This window comes from Cetorhinus maximus, chromosome 3 (genome assembly GCF_964194155.1).
Source record: "Cetorhinus maximus chromosome 3, sCetMax3.hap1.1, whole genome shotgun sequence".
NCBI lineage: Eukaryota > Metazoa > Chordata > Chondrichthyes > Lamniformes > Cetorhinidae > Cetorhinus > Cetorhinus maximus.
This window is the reverse complement of record NC_135881.1, coordinates 145,471,273-145,492,380: the sequence shown is the minus strand read 5'-3', so window position 1 is coordinate 145,492,380 and position 21,108 is coordinate 145,471,273. Positions and strand designations below refer to the sequence as shown.

The 21,108-nt window shown below is 40.4% G+C and overlaps 1 protein-coding gene across 9 annotated transcripts in view; it reads left to right on the top strand.

The window, feature by feature from the left end:
* tent4a (terminal nucleotidyltransferase 4A) overlaps nt 1–21,108 on the top strand; it is an 89,472-nt gene that overhangs the window by 29,407 nt on the left and 38,957 nt on the right. For all 9 annotated transcript variants that reach the window (XM_078539081.1, XM_078539087.1, XM_078539085.1 and 6 more), the window contains exons 2-3: nt 16,064–16,187; nt 17,455–17,501. In XM_078539081.1, the coding sequence (XP_078395207.1) occupies nt 16,064–16,187; nt 17,455–17,501 (171 nt within the window). The remainder of the gene's footprint in view (nt 1–16,063; nt 16,188–17,454; nt 17,502–21,108) is intronic.

The window sequence follows — 21,108 nt, the reverse complement described above, 5'->3', positions numbered from 1 at the left end:
ACCAGGAGTGGAACCACATCATCCTCTCGGATATTTGTCTCTTTCACATTTGTGCGACTTTAATCTGTCCAAAGACAGACCAACCAAATGCTTGGTAAGACAATGCCTGATATGAATTGGTAAACTGGTTTATTTCACAGTAATGTGAACATACAGGACAAGCATTACAATTGAATCCATCAATTCATTCAGTACAAGTTACCTAACTTTATATAAAATCACAAACATTGACATAAATGAGAATTTCTAACTTCCATCGAATTTTTGCATATTTGACCTCTTAGCATTGGTGGTAGGTCTTGCTAGCTATTTTTTAAGAAGAAAACTAACTTGTGTCTGTGCTTCATATATCCCTGAGTTTACAACAAAATGGGCTAGATACCTTCAATTGCAGTGGATGTGAGATATTTTCAGCTTGCTGAGATGAAATAACTAATTGCTTATTGTTTCATGACTTTGGGGAAAGCAGCTCCCATTAGCATGTTAATCATCTTTGGTCCAGGTGCTTATTTCAATTAAAATTCCTTGTGTGAGTATACTTTAATTTGAAAGAAGTAACAGTTGAAGTTACTTTTTCCAATTCTTTTCTACAGGGACAGTGATCCAAAATATGGTGTCATAGAATCATTTAGAGATGTAGTGTCATTTATGGCACAGGAAGAGACCATTCAGCCCATCAGATGCATGCCAGCTCCCTGTGAAACAATCCAGTCAGTACCACTTCCCCTCTTGGTCCTATAGCCCTGCAAGTTTATTTCCTTCAAGTGCCATGCAATTTCCTTTTGAAATCATTGATTTTTTTTTTCCACCTCCATCATGCTCAGTGAGTTTCAGGTCATTATCACTCGCTGTGTTTCTTAAAAAAAAAGTTCATCCTCCCATTCCCCATACGTCTCTTGCCCAGGTTCATAAATCCGTGTCCCCTAGCCCTGGCACCATCAGCTAATGGGAAAGGTTTTTCCTTATCAGACTAACCTAAGCCTGTCATAACTTTGTACACTTCCATCAAATCTCCCCTCGATTGCCTTTGCTCCAAGGAGAACAGCCTTTCTAAGCTAACCCAGAAACTAGTATCATCCCTCCCACAGCCCCTGGAGTCATTCTGGAAAATCTCCTCTGCACCCTACAGGACCTTCACATCTTTCCTAAAGCGTGGTCACAAGAACTGGGCACAATACTGTAGTTGGGGCCTAACCAGAGTTTTATGTAGGTTCAGCATATCTTTCCTGCACTTACACTAAAGTACTAATGTAACAAAAATGCTGAAATTCATGGTTCCCATGACCTATCACAATCAAGTTCATGTCTTTGAGGGTCATTATAACCGAATTGTTATTCTAATAATTTTAATAATAAAGACCTTACTCATTTTGGAACCAGCTGTGGCTCAGTTAGCAGCACTCTTGTCTCTAAGATTTTGGGTTCAAATTTCACCCCAGGACATCACCACAAAAATCAAGGCTGATACTCCAGTGCAGCACTAAGGGAGTGCTGTCCTGTTTGAGGTGCCGTATTTTAGATGAGACATTAAACCAGGCCCCGTCTACCCTCTCAAGTGAACATAAAAGATTCCATGGCACTATTTCAAAGAAGAGCCAGGGAATTTACCCTTGGTGTCCTGGTCAATATTAACCCTTTGATCAATATCTCAAAAAAGTTATCTGGTCATTATCACATTGCTATTTGTGGGAATTTGCTGTGTGCACTTTGGCTGCTGTGTTTCTTACACTGTAACATTGACTATACTTCAATGGCTGTAAAGCGCCTTGAGACTCCTTGTGGTTGTGAAAAGCACGATATAAATGTGTGTCTTTTCCATAATGCTGTACAGCATAAGTACTGAGAAATTATTTACTTTTGAAGATTTTATTGTCTTCAAAAGATGACCTTCAATGTGAACTCTAGCATGACTCAAATCTTGAAATTTGTGTATCATGTGTACTTCCAGGATCCTCTGTTAATTTCTGTATGGTCTGCTACACTGCTTCACCTGAGGATTTCTCCCTTTCCTTTTTCCCCTCTCTCCTAAATACCAGTAAAAAGTAGAAAATTGATTTTTTTCTTCCATGGTTGATTTTGATTCACTTGCCAATACTTCTGATACTTTAATTGAGAAATATGTGAAGGGCACTGCTCAAAAATGCAGGGCCATCAGGTCACAAAAATATAAAGGAAAAGGCTTTTGGGTTGCTGTGCAGCTTTGAGGGAACATTGGTTGTAATCTGTGTGGATTTCCTGAAGGCTTGTAATAAGGTATTACATGATGGACTAATGAATAAAGTCAGACCACACAGAGTCAGAGAACAAGTTGGAGAATGGATAATTAGCTGGCTACAAGATAGTGTGTAAATCTGGGTGGCAGAAGGTAGAATGTGGGGTCCCCCAAGAATCAGGGCTTGGATTATTGTTTGCAATTTATATTTACAAATTAGATTTTGGCATTAGAAACAAATTCTAAATTTGTAGACAACATCAAATTGGGAGGGATAGTCAAAACTGAGGACTGCAACAAATTACAGAAGACATTAGTAAACTTGCAGAATGGACATAGAATTGGCAAATTAATTTAAACATAGATTAAGTTTGACGTATTACATTTTGGCAAGGAAATTAAGGAGGTCACATATTACCTGGAAAAATAAGAATCTAAATGGTGTAGAGAAACAAAGGGTTCAGAGATGTAAACACTCAAATCACTGAAAGTAGTGATGTAGGTCAAGAAGGCCACAACAAAATCAAAACAAACATTAGGATTTATCTCTAGAGGGATAGAATTGTCAAAGTTATGCAGAACTTGTATTGAAACTTGGTTGGGTCATTCATGGGGTACCATGTACAGTTCTGGTTGTCATATCTTAAAAAAGCATTTGAAGGTACTGGAGAGGGTGCAAAAAAGATTTATGTGGATGGTACCAGAACTGTGAGGTTAAACTGACCAGGAAAGAATGAACAGGCTAGGCCTCTTTTCTCCAAAAGAGAGAAATCTGCGGGGTGGCATATTAGTGGTCCTTTAAAATATGAAAAGGTTTTGATAGCAGCCAGATTGTTTTCACATGCTGGGAAGAACGAAAACAAAATTAGAGCCTGTCAATATAGGGTAGTTACCAAGAAACCCAGTAGCAAATTCAAAAGAAACTTCTTTGCCCAGAATGGTGCGAATACACAACTTGCTACCAAAGGAAGTACTTAAGGCAAAAACAGAATTACCTGGAAAAACTCAGCAGGTCTGGCAGCATCGGTGGAGAAAAGAGTCGACGTTTCGAGTCCACATGACCCTTCAACAGAACTGAGTATAGTTAGGAGAGGGGTGAAATATAAGCTGGTTTAAGGTGGGGGGCGGGGGGAGAGAAGTTGAGGGTGGGGTGGTTGTAGGGACAAGCAAGCAGTGATAGGAGCAGATAATCAAAAGATGTCACAGACAAAAGGATCAAAGAGGTGTTGAAGGTTTGATCCTTTTGTCTGTGACATCTTTTGATTATCTGCTCCTATCACTGCTTGCTTGTCCCTACAACCACCCCACCCTCAACTTCTCTCCCCCCGTCCCCCACCTTAAACCAGCTTATATTTCACCCCTCTCCTAACTATACTCATGTGGACTCGAAACGTCGACTCTTTTCTTCTCCACCGATGCTGCCAGACCTGCTGAGTTTTTCCAGGTAATTCTGTTTTTGTTTTGGATTTCCAGCATCCGCAGTAGTCTTTTTGTTTTTAAGTACTTAAGGCAAATAGTATAGATGCATTTAAGGGGAGGATAGATAAGCATATGAAGGTGAAGGGAGTGGAGAACTATGCTGATAACATTGGTTGAGGAAGGATGGGAGGAGGCTGAAGTGGAGCATAAACACTAGCTGGGCTGAATAGCCTGTTTCTGTATTCTACATTTTGTGAAATGAGTGAGAAAAGCAGTTCCTTTTAATCGTGCTTTTCATGACCTGAGGGTTTCACAAAGTGCTTCACACCCAATTAGCACTTTTGATGTGTAATCACTGTTGTAACATAGGTACATATGGCAGGCAGTCTAGACAGAGCAAGGTCCCACAAGCTGAAATCTGTTTTTTGTAGTGGCTCTGAAGATATGTCCACCTGAAAGATGGCACTTTTAACTGTATGGTACACCGTCAATACTACAGTGAAGGCTCAACCTGAGTTATATACTTTAGAGTAGGATTTGAACCCACAAACTGACGCAGGTGTGGGGGTATCCCTGTACGAAGGCTGACCTTATCTTTGCCCTTTGAGTTGGCACCTTCAAGAAAAGGAATGGGAGGGGTATATTGAAGAACGAGGCAGTGTACGAAGACAAACTTTTTCTGAAGTTCCTACAGTTTTTTCACTGTTTCAATTAGTCCAAGGCAGGCTTGTCCAACCTTTCGCATGGTGGGGGATGGGGACACATTTCAATTTTTTCCCTACTCAAGAAGCCAATGTGTGAATTTCAGAAAGGTAAGGTTTGGCACAACCTGAATTTCAAAACAACTGCTGAGGTGTGAAAAGAAACAACTTGTTGAGAAAAAACAATGTCAAAGCAATAAATTGATATTTAAAAAAAAAATAAGGATGACCATTGGAGTGTGAGTGTGTGTGTGTGCGCGTCCAGCTCACTCCAAGTCTCCGGGTGCTCGCTTACTCACCCTCGCACACTGTGCGCGCAGTGGGGTGGTGGAGAGCGTGGTTACGGTGAATGAGAATCTGAGACAGGGACCCTCCCTCCCCTCACGCTCTCCTCACTTTCGCTCTCTCTCGCTCTCCTCACGCTCGCTCTCTCTCTCCCTTCCCCGTTTTGCGCGCGCGCTCCCTTCCCCGTTTGGCGCGCGCGCTCCCTTTCCCGTTTTTCGCGCGCGCTCCCTCACACTCTCCTCACGCCACCACCCCCACTTTGAAAGCAAATGGGAGTCGACTTCTCTGCAATGGGATATGAAGATTTCAATGAAACCCAGCCCTGTTGTCCATTGTACATGTTCCAGCAGGAATTACTAATAGTGGGAACTTTGCCTTACTGTCTCCCCCACCATCTCCCCCTCTCCCATTATTAGCACATCAAATCTTCTTTCTTTCTCCTCACCTCACCACCAACATATCCCTCTCCGCACCCCCCAGACGTCACAAAAGAGAAGCTACGTGTCACCTGTTGTAGCACCTCTGCTGGTCCCTTTTAATGTTAATCAGTTACTTCAGCACAGACTGAGAAGTGAGCATGGGGCCTCCCAGGACAGTGTCTCTGTAACATGCCTACTCCTCTTGTGTTCTTGTATCCTACTCTGCATTAAGTCCCACAAACCTGTGTAAACTGGCTTTGATGACTTTCTAACCTCTAGTGCAGTGGTATTCACGTTTTTTTCCTTTTGAGGCTCCACTCCTGTGTTAGAGAAATTCCACTATTTTAACACAACCTATGCATCTTTTTCTGCATAAAAATGAATTCCACAATTAGAGCTGGCACAGATATGATGGGCCAATTGTCGTCCTCCTGTGCTCTTATTCTGTACAAGGTGTACAAATGGCATCATCCTTAAGGCAGTTTATGTAACAATATCATGAATCCATGTATAAGATCAGGTATATGATTTTAGTACAGATTAACAGAAGCTCCAACCCAGTCCACCAGATATCTCGATAAAATAGAATGTGACCCCCAGAAATCATCATAACATTGACATTATTTGGTGCTAATTCTGGTACTTTAGCCGTGTCAGGCGCAAACTTCTCCAGTAGCATCAGATGTCAACAATTGTCTTTATGTTTAGATTTTAATTCCGAATAGTATATAATTTATGCAAATATTTGATGAATTCTGCCATGTTACGATCAGGGTGAACACATTGGGGAGGACTAATTTTTCTGTAACACAGTCATTTAAGTATATGGTTCAGGGTATAGTAGAATGGGTGGTTATGTTGCTAGACTAGGAATCCTGGATTAGTAATCTGGAGACGTAAATTCAAATCCTATCCATGGCATTTGGGGAATTTTGTTAATTAAATCTGGAATAAAAAGCTAGGGTCAGCAATGATGACCATGAAACTACCAAGTTGCCATTTAAAAACTCATATGGTTCACTAATAACCTTTTATGGAAGTTCAGGCTGTCCTAACCCGACCTGGTTTATTTGTGATTCCAGACACACAGCACAATGCTCAACCACAGTGGTTGACTCGTGACTTCCCTCTTAAATGGCCTTGCAAACTAATCGGTTATATCAAACCATTATGAAATCTAATCCCCGTGAACAGAAGCAGTTCTGGAAGGCAACCCACCTTCTCGGGCAATTGCAAATGGGCATTAATGTTGACCTCGCCAGCAATACCCACATCCTGTGAATGAATTAAAAAATCATCCATGTGGTTGCGAATTAGTAATCCAAAACTTTCAAAGTGCCAATGAATACTAGACAACTATTAAATCTTCTTTTCTTAATTAGATAATATTTAAATCTCCCAGCTTTGCGGTAGTCTCTTCGTGATAAATTTGGATTCTGCTTCTCACGTCTGAAAACTTGCTAGAACACCAATCCAGTCAAACTCGACGTCTCAATATTTGATGTTAATATTTGTGAACTAAACGAGGCAATGCCAAAGTAGGTTTGACCATTTAAGGTGGCATTTTGTGACTTTAAAACAGAAAATTATAGTTCGATGTTTTTGCTTGTTGTTGATTTCGCCAGGAATGAATGTTCATGAATCAAGAAATGTGATGCCATTATTTCAGATGAAATGTATTTTTATATCGGCTGCATCTCCAGTGAGACATTAAACAGATCACACTTGTATGCCTGTCACGCTGTCCCCACAAAAATCAATACCCCTGACATAGCAACCCTGTTTAAAGTCAGGCAGTTTGCTAACACATTACATGGGCTGACTGGAAAATAATTTCATGGGCATTAAGCTAGTGTGTAGAATTAAAATAAAATGTGTTACAAAAGCGCACACAGAAATAATCATTATGGTGTCTCGGAGTAAGATACTCAAGGATTCCCTTTGCATCTCTGACACATTCAAAAATTGCTGATTTTACTTAATAAGCTGGTTACAAGAGTAACATTAACTGCTTCTCAGTCTGTCTGTGTCACTGGATGCTGAAAGGCAAAGGTGTGACTGGACCAGCAACTTCATGTCCTTCAACCAACCACCTGAGCAGCAGGATGCCTCTGTACAAACTGACCTCTGTCTCTTCTGAATACACACACAAACCTTTGAGACCTCCATCTTTGATTTGAGGTTGGGGAGCAGTGGTGTCGTATTGTCAATCCTTTCAGCCATTCATCTGTCAGTCCGCAGGAAGTTCATCAGTTCCAGGGAACCATGTCATCAATACTAATACCTCCAGTGATCATTGACTTGATAATGCTTTCTTCTTCAATGTGAAATTATTTTAGAGATTTTCTGCAGATTTGGTGGATGCCTTGAAACCCCTTGGACCTTAGGGGCTTCCTGACACCCAGTTGAAAACCCCTGTTATAATACACTTGCTTCACTGCATCATTACAATCTTCAGTAGCCCAACTTCCAGTATTCTCTGAATTTTCCATAGAGCTAACAAAAACAAAGCATCAAGTCAATGAGGGTATAATATTACACTCTGCATTGATAACTGGCTGTAAAATATGTGCAACAGGGGCAAAAGTAGTATGTATAAAATCATTTCAACAGTGTTACTAAGCAAACTAAATCTTGGACATCAATCTCAAAGGCAGTAGAGCGGCAGTTCTGCAGAACACTGTCCCATTTATTTCACATGCAAGCATATTCTAATGTACTTAAAAGTATATCAATGGTACGCTCATTACTGTATGTTACTTTGAAGATAGTCAATTGACAATGGTCTACTGTGCTATATAAATGGTATTATGAATCTTGTTGTACAAGATAATAGCTTAATTTTGTCAAAATAGGTGTAGTATACATATGCTAGGAAATTAATGTGTGTAATTTACAGTTTTTAAACAAATTTTTTGGCAGAATCTAAATGCAGAGTATACTGGGGGAAATTCCTATTGATGTGATGCTCTTAATCTTTGCTTCAATTTAAAACATTTTGGAGTACAAACTCTTTGATTTTCATCTTCATGTGTTGGCTTTGTGTAAAGCTATTACTTATATTCTATTTAAACAATAGACACTTTCTGCTAATTCTCAGCGCACAGTATATTTTTCTGTGACATATGTTACTATGGAAGCATTGCAGGGGTCCCATGCCAAGAAAACTTAGCTCAAAGGTGAAGTTTACTCTTGTGATGTTCCGTTGTATGATGAACTTTCCCTTCCTTTGCATAATGCCCAAATTAGCCACACCCTCCTCTGGCAGAAACAGAATTCAGTCTGCAATACTCGACAGCTCAACAATATTGCTTTCACAATATTGAATCATTCTTTAGCAATTTTGTTTCTTTCTTTGTTGCTGTTTGACTTCAGTTCTGGAAGAATCAGTAACCGGGGGAATAGATTTAAGGTCAGGGGCAGGAGGTTTAGAGGGGATGCGAGGAAGAATTTTTTCATTCAGTGGGAATCTGGAACTCACTGCCTGAAATGGTGGTAGAGGCAGAAACCCTCATAACATTTAAGAAGTATTTGGATGTGCACTTGCGATGCCATGGCATACAAGGCTATAGGCCTAGTGCTGGAAAATGTGATTAGAAAAGTTAGGTACCTGTTTGACCGGCGCAGACTCAATGGGCCGAAGGGCCTTTTTCTGTGCTGTAGACCTCCATGACTCTATATTCCTGGCCTTTTCTGCTTACCATTCCTGCCGGTTGCTACTGCAGGTAGCTACTATTTGGTAGCTAAACCACCTGATTACACTTGTATACAAGATTGGGCAATAGGTATTGACTATTGGCTATTGACAATAGGTATTGACTATAACCTCCTATGGTTGCCAGTTAGTTCCATTGTGAAGCATTTGTTTTATTTCACAGGTTCTTCCCAGCAATGAACATTCACCTAGGCCTGTTCTCATTGCTTTCTATCACCACATGGCTTTTCCATATGCAAAGCTCTGCTCACCTTGAAGAGTTATAACATTTTGACACAGTGGGTAAGAAACTTGCAGCGAAAACTCAGACCCCATGTTACTTATCAAATACACTTAGCAGAAGTAATTGCTTGTCAAAGTTATGTGGACGAGCAGTTTACCTAGAAGTTCCAGCTATAGCTTGGAACTAGGCACAAGCTCTCGCAGACTTTGTTGGCTAGTGGAATGTTTCTTGCAGCAGTTCACAATGGATGCCTTAGGCAGAGGTGCTTTGATGTAAGCACAGCAATGTTCTACTTCTCTGTGGCTAGATTTCAGCTTTTTATCTGATCTGCAAAACTGGTTGATTCAGTGCCTCTTCTCAGGAGCGTCTTTGTGAATCAGATAAATGCAGCCGTGGAATGTTTCAAGAAATACTAAGCCTAAGAGTTACTTCAATGTTTAAAAATGGGCTGGTAAAAATGGAGTGAACTTTGAAAGTGCAGCAGCCTTTTTGGACCCAGAGATGAAACTTCTCTACAAGGGTTATCGAAAACCTAGCCATATCATGATTCCCTGTTACTGCATGATGAAAAAGGAAGGAGTTCTATTGTGTGGTATGTGACTTTTCAGACCCCACAAAATAAATAGCATTAGAAACTAAATTGAAGTGTTGATGGTAGTGATTATAGGAGAGAAAATGTTTTCAACTCACGTGATACTCTTTCAAGTTTAGGACTTTTGAGGGCAAGAAATTTGAGGCATCCACTAAGCAAAATAATACTTGTTCTCTGGATCTGGGTGGTTGTCAGATTACTTAACATTGGTAGAAATTTCTTTAAAGTTTAATCTCCTAATCCTCAAGTAGACATTACTATCTTTCAAGGAAAGGATGCATGCATTGAGCATCCGAACAAGCATATCATGGATCACTTGACCTCCACACACCAATAGCAAGTAGTACATTTTGAGAACTGTTCCACGTTTGGAAAGTGTCTGATGACCTCACTCACACGCTCGTTCACTCACTGCTCTGTAGTTCAAGTGGAATACAACATAAAATACTCAAAGGTAGTGATCTCAGGATTACTACCAGTGCCACGTGCTAGTCAGAGTAGAGATAGCAGGATATATCGGATGAATACGTGGCTGAAGAGATGGTGTGAGGGGGAGGGTTTCAGATTCCTGGGACGTTGGGACCAGTTCTGGGGCAGGTGGGACCAGTACAAACTGGACAGGCTACACCTGGGCAGGACCGGGACTGATGCCCTAGGGGGAATGTTTGCTAGAGTGTTTGGGGAGGGTTTAAACTAAAACGGTAGGGGGATGGGAACATATTCAAGGAGTCAGAGGAGGGGGACCCAAGAACAAGAACAATAGACAGGGGAATGAGAAAAGTGAGAGGCAGAGAAATCAAGGGCAAGAAGCAAACAGGGCCTCAGTGAAAAATAGTGGGAACGGGACAAGTAATGTTAAAAAGACAAGCCGTAAGACTTTGTGCCTTAACGCAAGGAGCATTCGCAATAAAGTGGATGAATTAACTGTGCAAATAGATGTAAACAGGTATGATATAGTCAGGATTATGGAGACATTGCTGCAGGGTGACCAGGGATGGGAACTGAACATCCAGGGGTATCCAGTATTTAGGAAGGACAGGCAAAAAGGAAAAGGCGGTGAGTTGCAATGCTGATTAAAGAGGAAATTAGCACAATAGTGAGGAAAGATATTAGCTCCGACGATGTGGAATCTGTATGGGTAGAGCTGAGAAACACTAAGGGGCAAAAAACGTTAGTGAGAGTTGTATATAGACCCCCAAACTGTGGTGGTGATGTTGGGGATGGCATTAAACAGGAAATTAGAGATGCATGCAATAAAGGAACATCTCTAATTATGGGTGACTTTAATCTGCATATGGATTGGGCAAATCAAATTAGTAACAATACCGTAGAGGAGGAATTCCTGAAGTGTATACGAGATGGTTTTCTGGACCAATACGTTGAGGAACCAACTAGAGAACAGGCCATCCTAGACTGGGTATTGTGTAATGAGAAAGGAATAATTGGCAATCTAGTTGTGCGAGGCCCCTTGGGGATGAGCGACCATAATATGATAGAATTCTTCATTAAGATGGGGAGTGATGTAGTTGATTCTGAGACTAGGGTCCTGAATCTTAATAAAGGAAACTACGATGGTATGAGACGCAAGTTGGCTATGATGGATTGGGAAATGTTACTTAAAGGGATGACGGTGGATAGGCAATGGCAAACGTTCAAAGAGCGCATGGATGAACTGCAACAATTGTTTATTCCCGTCTGGCGCAAAAGTAAAATAGGAAAGGTGGCCAAACCATGGCTTACAAGGGAAATTAGAGATAGTATTAGATCCAAGGAAGAGGCATACAAATTGGCCAGAAAAAAACAACAGACCTGAGGATTGGGAACACTTTCGAATTAAGCAATGGAAGACTAAGGGATTGATTAAGAAGGGGAAAATAGAATACGAGAGTAAGCTTGTGGGGAACATAAAAACTGACTGTAAAAGTTTCTATAGGTACGTGAAGAGAAAAAGATTGGTGAAGACAAATGTAGGTCCCTTAACAGTCTGAAGCACGGGAATTTATAATGGGGGAACAAAGAAATGGCTGACCAACTAAATACATACTTTGGTTCTGTCTTCACAAGGGAGGACACAAATAACATACCAGAAATGTTGGGGAACTACAGGGTTTAGTGAGAGGGAGGAACTGAAAGAAATCAGTATTAGCAGGGAAATGGTGTTGGAGAAATTGATGGGATTGAAGGCTGATAAATCCCCAGGGCCTGATAATCTACATCCCAGAGTACTTAAGGAAGTGGCCCTAGAAATAGTGGATGCATTGGTGGTCATCTTCCGAGATTCTATAGACTCTGGAACAGTTCCTACAGATTGGATGGTAGCTAATGTAACCCACTATTTAAAAAGGGAGGTAGAGAGAAAACGGAATTATAGACCAGTCAACCTGACATCGGTAGTGGGGAAAATTCTAGAGTCCATTATAAAAGATTTAATAGCTGAGCACTTAAACAGTGGCAGAATTGGACAGAGTCAGCATGGATTTACGAAAGGGAAATCATGCTTGACATATCTACTGAATTTTTCGAGAATGTAACTAGTAGAGTTGATGAGGGGGAGCCAGTGGATGTGGTTTATTTGGACTTTCAGAAGGCTTTCGACAAAGTCCCACATAAGAGATTAGCGTGTAAAATTAAAGCACATGGGGTTGGGGGTAGTGTATTGAGATGGATAGAAAACTGGTTGGCAGACAGGAAACTGAGTAGGAATAAATGGGTCTTTTTCCGAATGGCAGGCAGTGACTAGTGGGGTACCGCAGGGATCGGTGCTGGGACTCCAGCTATTCACAATATATTTTAATGATTTAGATGAGGGAGCTAAATGTAATATCTCCAAATTTGCAGATGACACAAAACTGGGTGGGAGGGTGAGCTGTGAGGAGGATGCAGAGATGCTTGAGTGTGATTTGGACAAGCTGAGTGAGTGGGCAAATGCATGGTAGATGCAATAATGTGGATAAATGTGAGGTTATCCACTTTGGTAGCAAAAACAGGAAGGCAGATTATTATCTGGCTATAAATTGAGAGAGGGGAATGTGCAACGAGACCTGGGGGTTCTCGGACACCAGTCGTTGAAGGTAAGCATACAGGTGCAGCAAACGGTAAAGAATGCAGATGGTATGTTGGCCTTCATAGCGAGAGGATTTGAGTACAGGAGCAGGGATGTCTTGCTGCAATTATACAGCGCCTTGGTGAGACCACACTTGGAATATTGTGTGCAGTTTTGGCCTCCTTATCTGAAGAAGGATGTTCTTGCTCCTGAGGGAGTGCAGCAAAGGTTTACCAGACTGATTCCTGGGATGGCGGGACTGACATATGAGGAGAGATTGAGTCGGTTAGGATTGTATTCGCTGGAGTTCAGAAGAATGAGGGGGGATCTCACAGAAACCTATAAAATTCTAACAGAACTTGACAGGGTAGATGCAGGAAGGATGTTCCCGATGGTGGGGGAGTCCAGAACCAGGGGTCACAGTCTGAGAACATGGGGTAGACCATTTAGGACTGAGATGAGGAGAAATTTCTTCACCCAGAGAGTGGTGAGCCTATGGAATTTGTTACCACAAAGTAGTTGAGACCAAAACATTGTATGCTTTCAAGAAGGAGTTAGATATAGCTCTTGGGGAGAAAGGGATGAAAGGATATGGGGAGAAAGCAGGAGCAGGCTATTGAGTTGGATGATCAGCCATGATCATAATGAATGGCGGAGCAGGCTCGCAGGGCCGAATGGCCTACTTCTGCTCCTATTTTCTGTTTCTATAATCACACAGGATGTTTAAAAAATCATTCTTGGGATGTGGGCATCACCGGCTAAGCTAGCATTTATTGCCCATCTCTAGTTGCCCTTGAGAAGGTGGTGGTGAGCTGCCGCCTTGAACTGCTGTTAGGGAGGGAGTTCCATGATTTTGACCCAGTGACATTGACTTGGCAATTTGTCGTTCCTTCAATGTGGTGAGTAGCTTGGAGGGGAACTTGCAGGTGGTGGTGTTCCTATGTGTCTGCTGCCCTTGTCTTTCCAGATGGTAGCAGTCGTGAGTTTGGAAGGCGTTGTCTAAGGATTTCTGGAGTGAATGTATGCTTTGACAAAGTGTTAATTCAAATACCATAACTCTTCATCATACTTGAAGATTTGAATCTTGAGATGAAATAATCCCACATTTTTTGGTTGTTCTGCATTCAATAGATAAGTTAACTGAGGAATTTCCACCCTAAAGAACTAAGTGGAAATAGCTATAAGGCAGTCTTAAATATTGTTGACCGTGCTAACAAGGGAAATAGTGCTTTGCCTACCGAATGATTATCAACATAACTTCTCTTTATATGCCTTATCTACTTTTGATGTTGAATTCACAACATCCTCACCATACTTCACCCAATATGTGTGGAGAGCAAGGTTGGACTGGGAAGAGGAGGCTAATATAGATTAGTAAGTGGTCCGTTTGCTGAGCTTTGGTCCTGGGGCAGAGAAAGAATCCAAGAGCTCTGCAGCAGATTAGAGTCTGGAACAAGCAATTGCACTGTTGCTACTTGTGGCTGCAGCACAGAGAGTCCAGTTGGAGTAGTGGTGGAATTTTAAAAAAGGGTAAGGGTTGTGCTGACAAATGAGGGGGCAAGGCTAACAGATTGGAAGGGGGCTGTGGGTAGAGAGAATACGGTGGAGGATAAAGCACTGTATCAAATTCTGACTTGACTGGATGACAGACTTTATCCATAACATTAATATAAACGTTACAATATAAGCTCAATGCACTATGATGTTCTGCCAACAAAGGGAGCGGAATTAGACTTCTCTTTTAACCCTGTGAGTTTCCAGATAATGATTTTGCAGGCTGATATTGGCCTAGCTTGACTTCATAATTATGAGCTAGCCTGCTGCATTCATCATTTTAACAATGAGGTAACCTGTGTTTTTAAGTCTAAATTTGTAGTTTTTGAGGCAGAACTTAACGAAAACAGAAACTGAACTGAAAAGGGAAGCTGATCCTTCCCGTTTCTAACAAAACAAAAACAAACAGGTTTGGAAACCAAAACTTTAGACAAACTGACCCTGGTTGAACGATATATAGGAATACCGATCAGTCCAAGCTGAGCAGTGGCAGCTGATGAGTCCAGTGGTGCAGAACAGGCAAGTTCAAGAAGGTAGAGTCCAGATCCAGAAGCTGGGATTAAGTTGCTGCAGCTGTTTCTGTTACTTGAAGATAACATTGGATCTATGTCATTCTGATTGAGTTGAGCAGGTTCTGCAGCTGTGTGCCATTTGTGGTGCAGACCATGCCTGTGGAATTCTGGTTGGCTGTGCGTTGCTGCCGGCCTGGAATCATCCTAGCTCCTAGAAGGATCAGAGCTAATATTCCTCATGAGGAAGGCAGAGTTACAAGGACTTTGTGGCTGAGTGTGTTCACCAAAACCTGAGTTTACTGCTGAGCCAATTTGTGAGATCTGCCTTAGTTGTATCTGCTATTTAATGTGCAATTTTATAGTTTATAATTAACTGCAATTTGCCTGATAACTTCATGTTTAACTTTTGTTAATTCTGGATGTTAGAGTATAGGATAGATAGTGTTTGCTTTGTTGATTCTTATATAGTAAATATTTTTCTGTTTTAAGCTGTGGAATCTTATGGCTTTATTCTTTCAGTAAATAGCAGGGATTTTGAATTTTGCCAACTTTAAAAAAAAAGTTACTGGTCTCTACTGAGATTGTAACAACAATGAAAGCATTTGCACCACAAAAACACCAATCACAACCTGTTTGACAAATTCCATAAATTTGGCCTTAATGTGGCATTCTGTGCCACAGCTGCAAGGGCTGGCTAAGTATTGCACTCCTTTGTGCTAAGAATTAGGTTGTTGCTCAGAAAGGGGAGGCCTAGAAACATTGATGCAAGTCAGAGCCTGGAGGGAGGGAGCAAATCAAAGGAAGAATTAAACAAAAAAAACCTATAGGCAGATAGTTCTGGTTCCTGTGCATTCCTAAGACATAAGTAGAATATTGAGAGTTGGGATAGTATTGGCATAGCTGGACAGTTAAAATGGTAAGGGTTATGGATGCTGTTCATATATGAAACAGAAAGTACAGAGCAACTTCTATATTTTGTTTATAAATCCATCAATAGTATGAGGTTCTCAGCAGTACAGACTGAGTTGGGAGGTGTTAAAGTGCTGCAGTGCTACTGATAGAAGGATGTAAATCAATATGTCAAATTAACATAAGGAAAACTGATAAAGCTAGAATTTAAAAATTATGAACAATGATTTTAAACATAGTTTTCTTCCAGCTTGGCTTGTAAACTTCTGGAACGTGGTTCTGGATAATGTAAAACATACATATTCCTTACAAATTGAATCATATTGAAAGTATTACTTAAAATTAAATGTGTAAAACAAACTGATATGTAATCAAAAACTATTTTTAAAGTTTGAAGGAGAGGCTCATGAAAATAAACACCTTGAGAATTCAGTTTTGTTGCAGGGCTCTAATGTAAATTTCTCTCTCAATTTTATTAGTCTTCATGAAGAAATCATGGACTTCTACAATTTTGTGTCACCGCGTCCTGAAGAGGAAACCATGCGTAAAGAAGTAGTGAAACGAATAGAGTCTGTTATCAAGGAGCTTTGGCCAGCAGCTGATGTGAGTATTACAATATGAAACTAATTTTCTCAAGTTTATTTTTCCCTTAACTCTTATTTGTGCAGACAGGAGAGGTCCTAAATTTGTAAAACAAATTTAGTTCTTTAAAACTAACATTTTACTTGCCAAAAAGTAACCTAGATTTTAGATGCTACCCTCATCTACAAAGCATTTTCTGTGTGCTTTTGTATGTATTTTTATATGGATATAACTGTGTGTGTGTATATTAATATTCAAAGAGGTCAAATTAAGTTAAAATTAAGTCACCTGATTGACTATCTGTTCCAGAATCTGGGACTCAAATATTCGACTGAAGCCATAATATCAATACAAAATGTTTTGCATTGTTTATGAATCAAAAGTAAAACCGAGTAACTACACTGAATGAAACATACGAGAAAATACTGAGACTCTGCTGAGGTGGTGTTCTGTGATAATTCATAGCAGAGTTTTCTAATAAGAATGCTGAATCTTAAAATAGAATCTGCCAGTGCTGTAAGATCATAAGGAAATCTGTTTTAAGGCAGCCAGATAAAATTCCAGGAATTCTTTCTTTAAAAATACGAGCAAAAAATGTCAAATCATGAAAAGCAAAGTTGACATTGTTGGTTAAAAAATCCAAGTCCAAATTTGTGCAATTTTCTACATTTCATACACTTCCATTGCCAATTCTTTCCAATGCAGGTAAACTAAACAGTTCCTTTCACCTTTTCTGAAGGTAGGTATTCATGGTACACAATGGCTCCATGGATGCTCATAGCTTGTAGCTTGCTAAAGTTCTTTCTGGACAGTATGAGACCCAGACTTTTCTTCAAATGAAACCAACATGCATCAGGAGCATGGAAACCCTTACAGCTGTGTGCATTTGCACAAATTTTGCCTCGCTTGACCAGGCCTACTAAAGTCAATGATGGTGCCTTCAATGAAATGGGTTAATTGTAGCACTGATCAGGACTTCTTGCCACATTCACTGAGCTATAATGCACCAAAACATTTTAAAAAATGCATGTTTCTAATCAATATAACACTGGATTAAAAGTTGGAATACATTTATATTGTTGCTAGCTATAACATTCCCTTTGAAAAATGTTTAGTTTTCCTCAACATAATGAATCTCTTTTCTGTTCTGTGAATTCAGAATGATCAGGTATTGCATGTTCAGTGAATGACACAAAGCAAATTAACAAACTAAAATCTGTAGTTGTATTGCCTAAATAATTAAATGTGATATTTTGTACTGAATAATACCTGTATGTTTTGTCCGTAGGTTCAAATTTTTGGGAGTTTCAGTACAGGACTGTACCTCCCAACTAGGTAGGTGAAAATTCTCTACCAGTATTGGCATGTTAGTAATCTCAAACAAATGCCTATAAGTTAACTGCACTATAGTTATAATTTGTTTGAGTATGTTTACTAGCTGCATTTCAAAGCAGTAAATTTAATACCAACACCTAGTAAAGAAGAAATAACTTAAATTTATATAACATCTTTCACAACTTTAACAATCTCAACATGTTCCATAGTGCTTTACAGCTTTTGAGGTGTAGTCATTGATGCAACACAGGAAATATTGCATCCAATTTGTCCACAGCAATGCCACACAAACAGCAATGAGATGATGATCAGATAATCTTGCTTTTTAGTAATATTGGTTAAGACGTAAATATTAGCCAGGCCAGCAGGGAAGTCTACACTGCTCTTCTTTGCGTAGTGCTGTGTGCCATTTTTTAAACTCAAGATGGCAGATGGGGCCTGAATTTAATCTTTCTTATGAAAGACTGGACTTCTGACAGTGTAGCACTGCACCTGAAGTGTCAGCCTAAATTATTTGCTCCAATCTCTAGAGTGGAACTTGAACTGACAACCTTTTGAGCTGCGTGACAGTGCTACCACTGAGCCACAGCTGATAAATAAACTAGTTTTATAAACTTGTTCACAAGTTGTGTGAAATAATTGTAGGCAATAATGGGAACTCACTTTTTGACTTGATATACTTCAAATTGGTATCATTTTCACTCTTTGTCTTTGTGCTTTTTAATTAAAATAAATTCCTTCGTGAGGGGCACTCCTAAATTCATGCAAGATAAATGAATTCAGTCTGTCTGATCAAATAAGTCTAGGTCAGGCTGTTTGCATATGCTAGGTCTTTATATCTGTATTACAGAATTGAAAGGCTGTATGAAGTTTGTCTATTTTGCCAATTTGTTCAACCTTATTTTTGATTAGAATTTTGCAATATTTTTGTTTAGGCAGGAAGATAAGTTAGAAAGAAATGACCTAAAAACCTAATTTGTTCACTGCTTAGCATGATGAAATGTAAGGGTTTCAGTTCTTTTTACAATCTGAGTTTATGGAATGAGGGATTATGCCTAGGCATCTGTGGATATTGATAGCTGTCTGGAAGTAGATCATGCACCTCTCCCCTTAGTTGTGAAGTTGAGAGCTGGATCACAAAAATAGTTAAACTTTAGGGTGGGAAATAGAGTTTGTTCACAGCAGCGGCAATGTCAAAAGTTAATTGCACAATCCAGCCATTTTAGTTGGTTTGTGACCACCTCCATTAATTCCATTGTATAAGGCCTTTTGGACAACACCCTTCAGTTCCTCTTGACTGGTTATAATATTGACTTCTCTCAATATATGCAAGAAGACATGATTTTAGTTTTAGATTGTTGTTATTCTGTACTATTAAGAACAGTATAGTGCTCATTTGCAACCAATAGTCCACATTGTAACTTCTGGCTTTTTGTGAATCCTCGGTTGGGTAGACTTTCCTTTTGGATGAGATGAGGTCTTAATTGTGTCAATAAGGCTTTTTAAATCTTGCCTGGCACCATAGAATCATAGACTTACACTACAGAAGGAGGCCATTTGGCCCATTGTGTCCATGCTGGCCCTGTGCAGGAGCAATTCACCTAGTGCCACTCATCCGTCTCAGGATCATAGAAAGTCTGCGTACAGAACAAGGCCACCTGGCCCATCGTGTCTGCGCTGGCTGAAAAATGAGCCACCCGGCCTAATCCCACTTCTAGCATTTGGTCCATAGCCCTGCAAGTTATGGCACTTGAGATGCATATCCAGACACCTTTAAATGAGTTGCCTCTACTACCGTTCCAGGCAATGAATTCCAGACCCCCCACAATCCTCTGGGTGAAAATATGTTTCCTCGTTTCGGCTTTAATCTTTCTACCAATCGCTTTAAATCTACGCCCCCTAGTCACTGACCTGTCTGCTAAAGTAAATAGGCCCGTCCCATCCACTTTATCAAGGCTCCTCACAATTTTGTACATCCCAATCAAATCTCCCCTCAGCCTCCTCTGGTCCAAAGAGCACAATCCCAGCCTATCCAATCTTTCTTCGTAGCTGCAATTTTCCAGCCCTGGCAACATACCCGTAAATCTCCTCTGTACCCTCTCTAATGCAATTACATCCTTTCTGCAATGAGATGATCAGAACTGTACACAGTACCCGTGGCCTAACTAATGTTTTATATAGTTCCAGCATAATCTCCCTGCTCTTATATTCTATACCTCGGCTGATAAATGAAAGGATTCCATATGCTTTTTTAACCACCTTATTAACCTCTCGTGCTACCTTCAGGGACCTGTGGACATTCACTCAAGTTCTCTCACGTCCTCTACTCCTCTCAATATGCTTCCATTTATTGTGTGATCCCTTGCCTTGTTTGACCTGCCCAAATGCATCATCTAACTTCTCTGGGTTGAATTCCATTTGCCACTTTTCTGCCCACCTGACCAGTCCATTGCTATCTTCCTGCAGTCCACAGCAATCCTTCTCGCTATCTACTGCATGACCAATTTTTGCATTATCTGCAAACTTCTTGGTCACCCCCCCCCCGCTACATTTACATCCAAATCATTAATATATACCACCAAAAGCAGGGGACCTAGTACTGAGCTCTGAGGAACTCCACTGGAAACAGCCTTTCAGTCACAAAAACATCCATCAGTAATAACTCTTTGTTTCTTGCCACTGAGCCAATTTTGAATCCAGCTTGCTGCATTCCCCTTGATCCCACAGGCTTTTACTTTTTTAACCAGTCTGCCATATGGGACCTTGTTAAAAGCCTGACTAAAATCCATGTAGTCCACATCAACTGCACAACCATCATCAATCCTCCTTGTTAACTTCCTTAAAAAATTCTATAGTACACTCCCAGTAGTGTAACTGCCCCTTTTTTTTTGTTCCTAAGCTCGATCCATATGGCCTCAATTGATGATCCTTCTAACATATCATCCCTCCTCACAGCTGTAATTGTTTCTCCAACCAAAGTTGCCATATCTCCCTCTCCATTACATTTGAAAACCCCGTAACCAGAAATGTTGAGCTGCCATTCCTGACCTTTAAGCCATGTTTCTGTATGATATCATACTGCCAAGTTTCTACCTGTGCTCTTAGGTCTTCTGCTTTATTTGCTATACGCCTTGCATTGAAGTATATATCTTTGAACACTGCCAAACTCTCTCTTTTCTATCTTTCCTTTCCTCTCTTCCAGACTTGCTTATTGATTTTCTGCCTTCCATTAGCATTTCTGATTTTGCCCAATCTGAGTCTTACCTGCAAGTTCCCAACTCCTGCCAAACTACTTTAAACCCTCTTCAACATCACTAGCAAACTTTCCAGCAAGGGTATTGGTCCATACCCCATTGAGGTGCAAGCCGTCTTGCTTGCATAGGTCCCAGCTCCCCTAGAACCGGTCACAATGTCCCAGGAATCTGAACCCCTCCCTCCTGCACCATCTCTCCAGCCACACATTCATCAGTTCTAACCTCCTGTTTCTATGCTCACTAGCACGTGATACTGGTAGTAATCAAAGATTACTATCTCTGAGGTCCTGCTTTTTAATGTATTACCTAGCTCCCTAAAATCTGCTTTCAGGACCTTGTCCCTCTTTCTACCT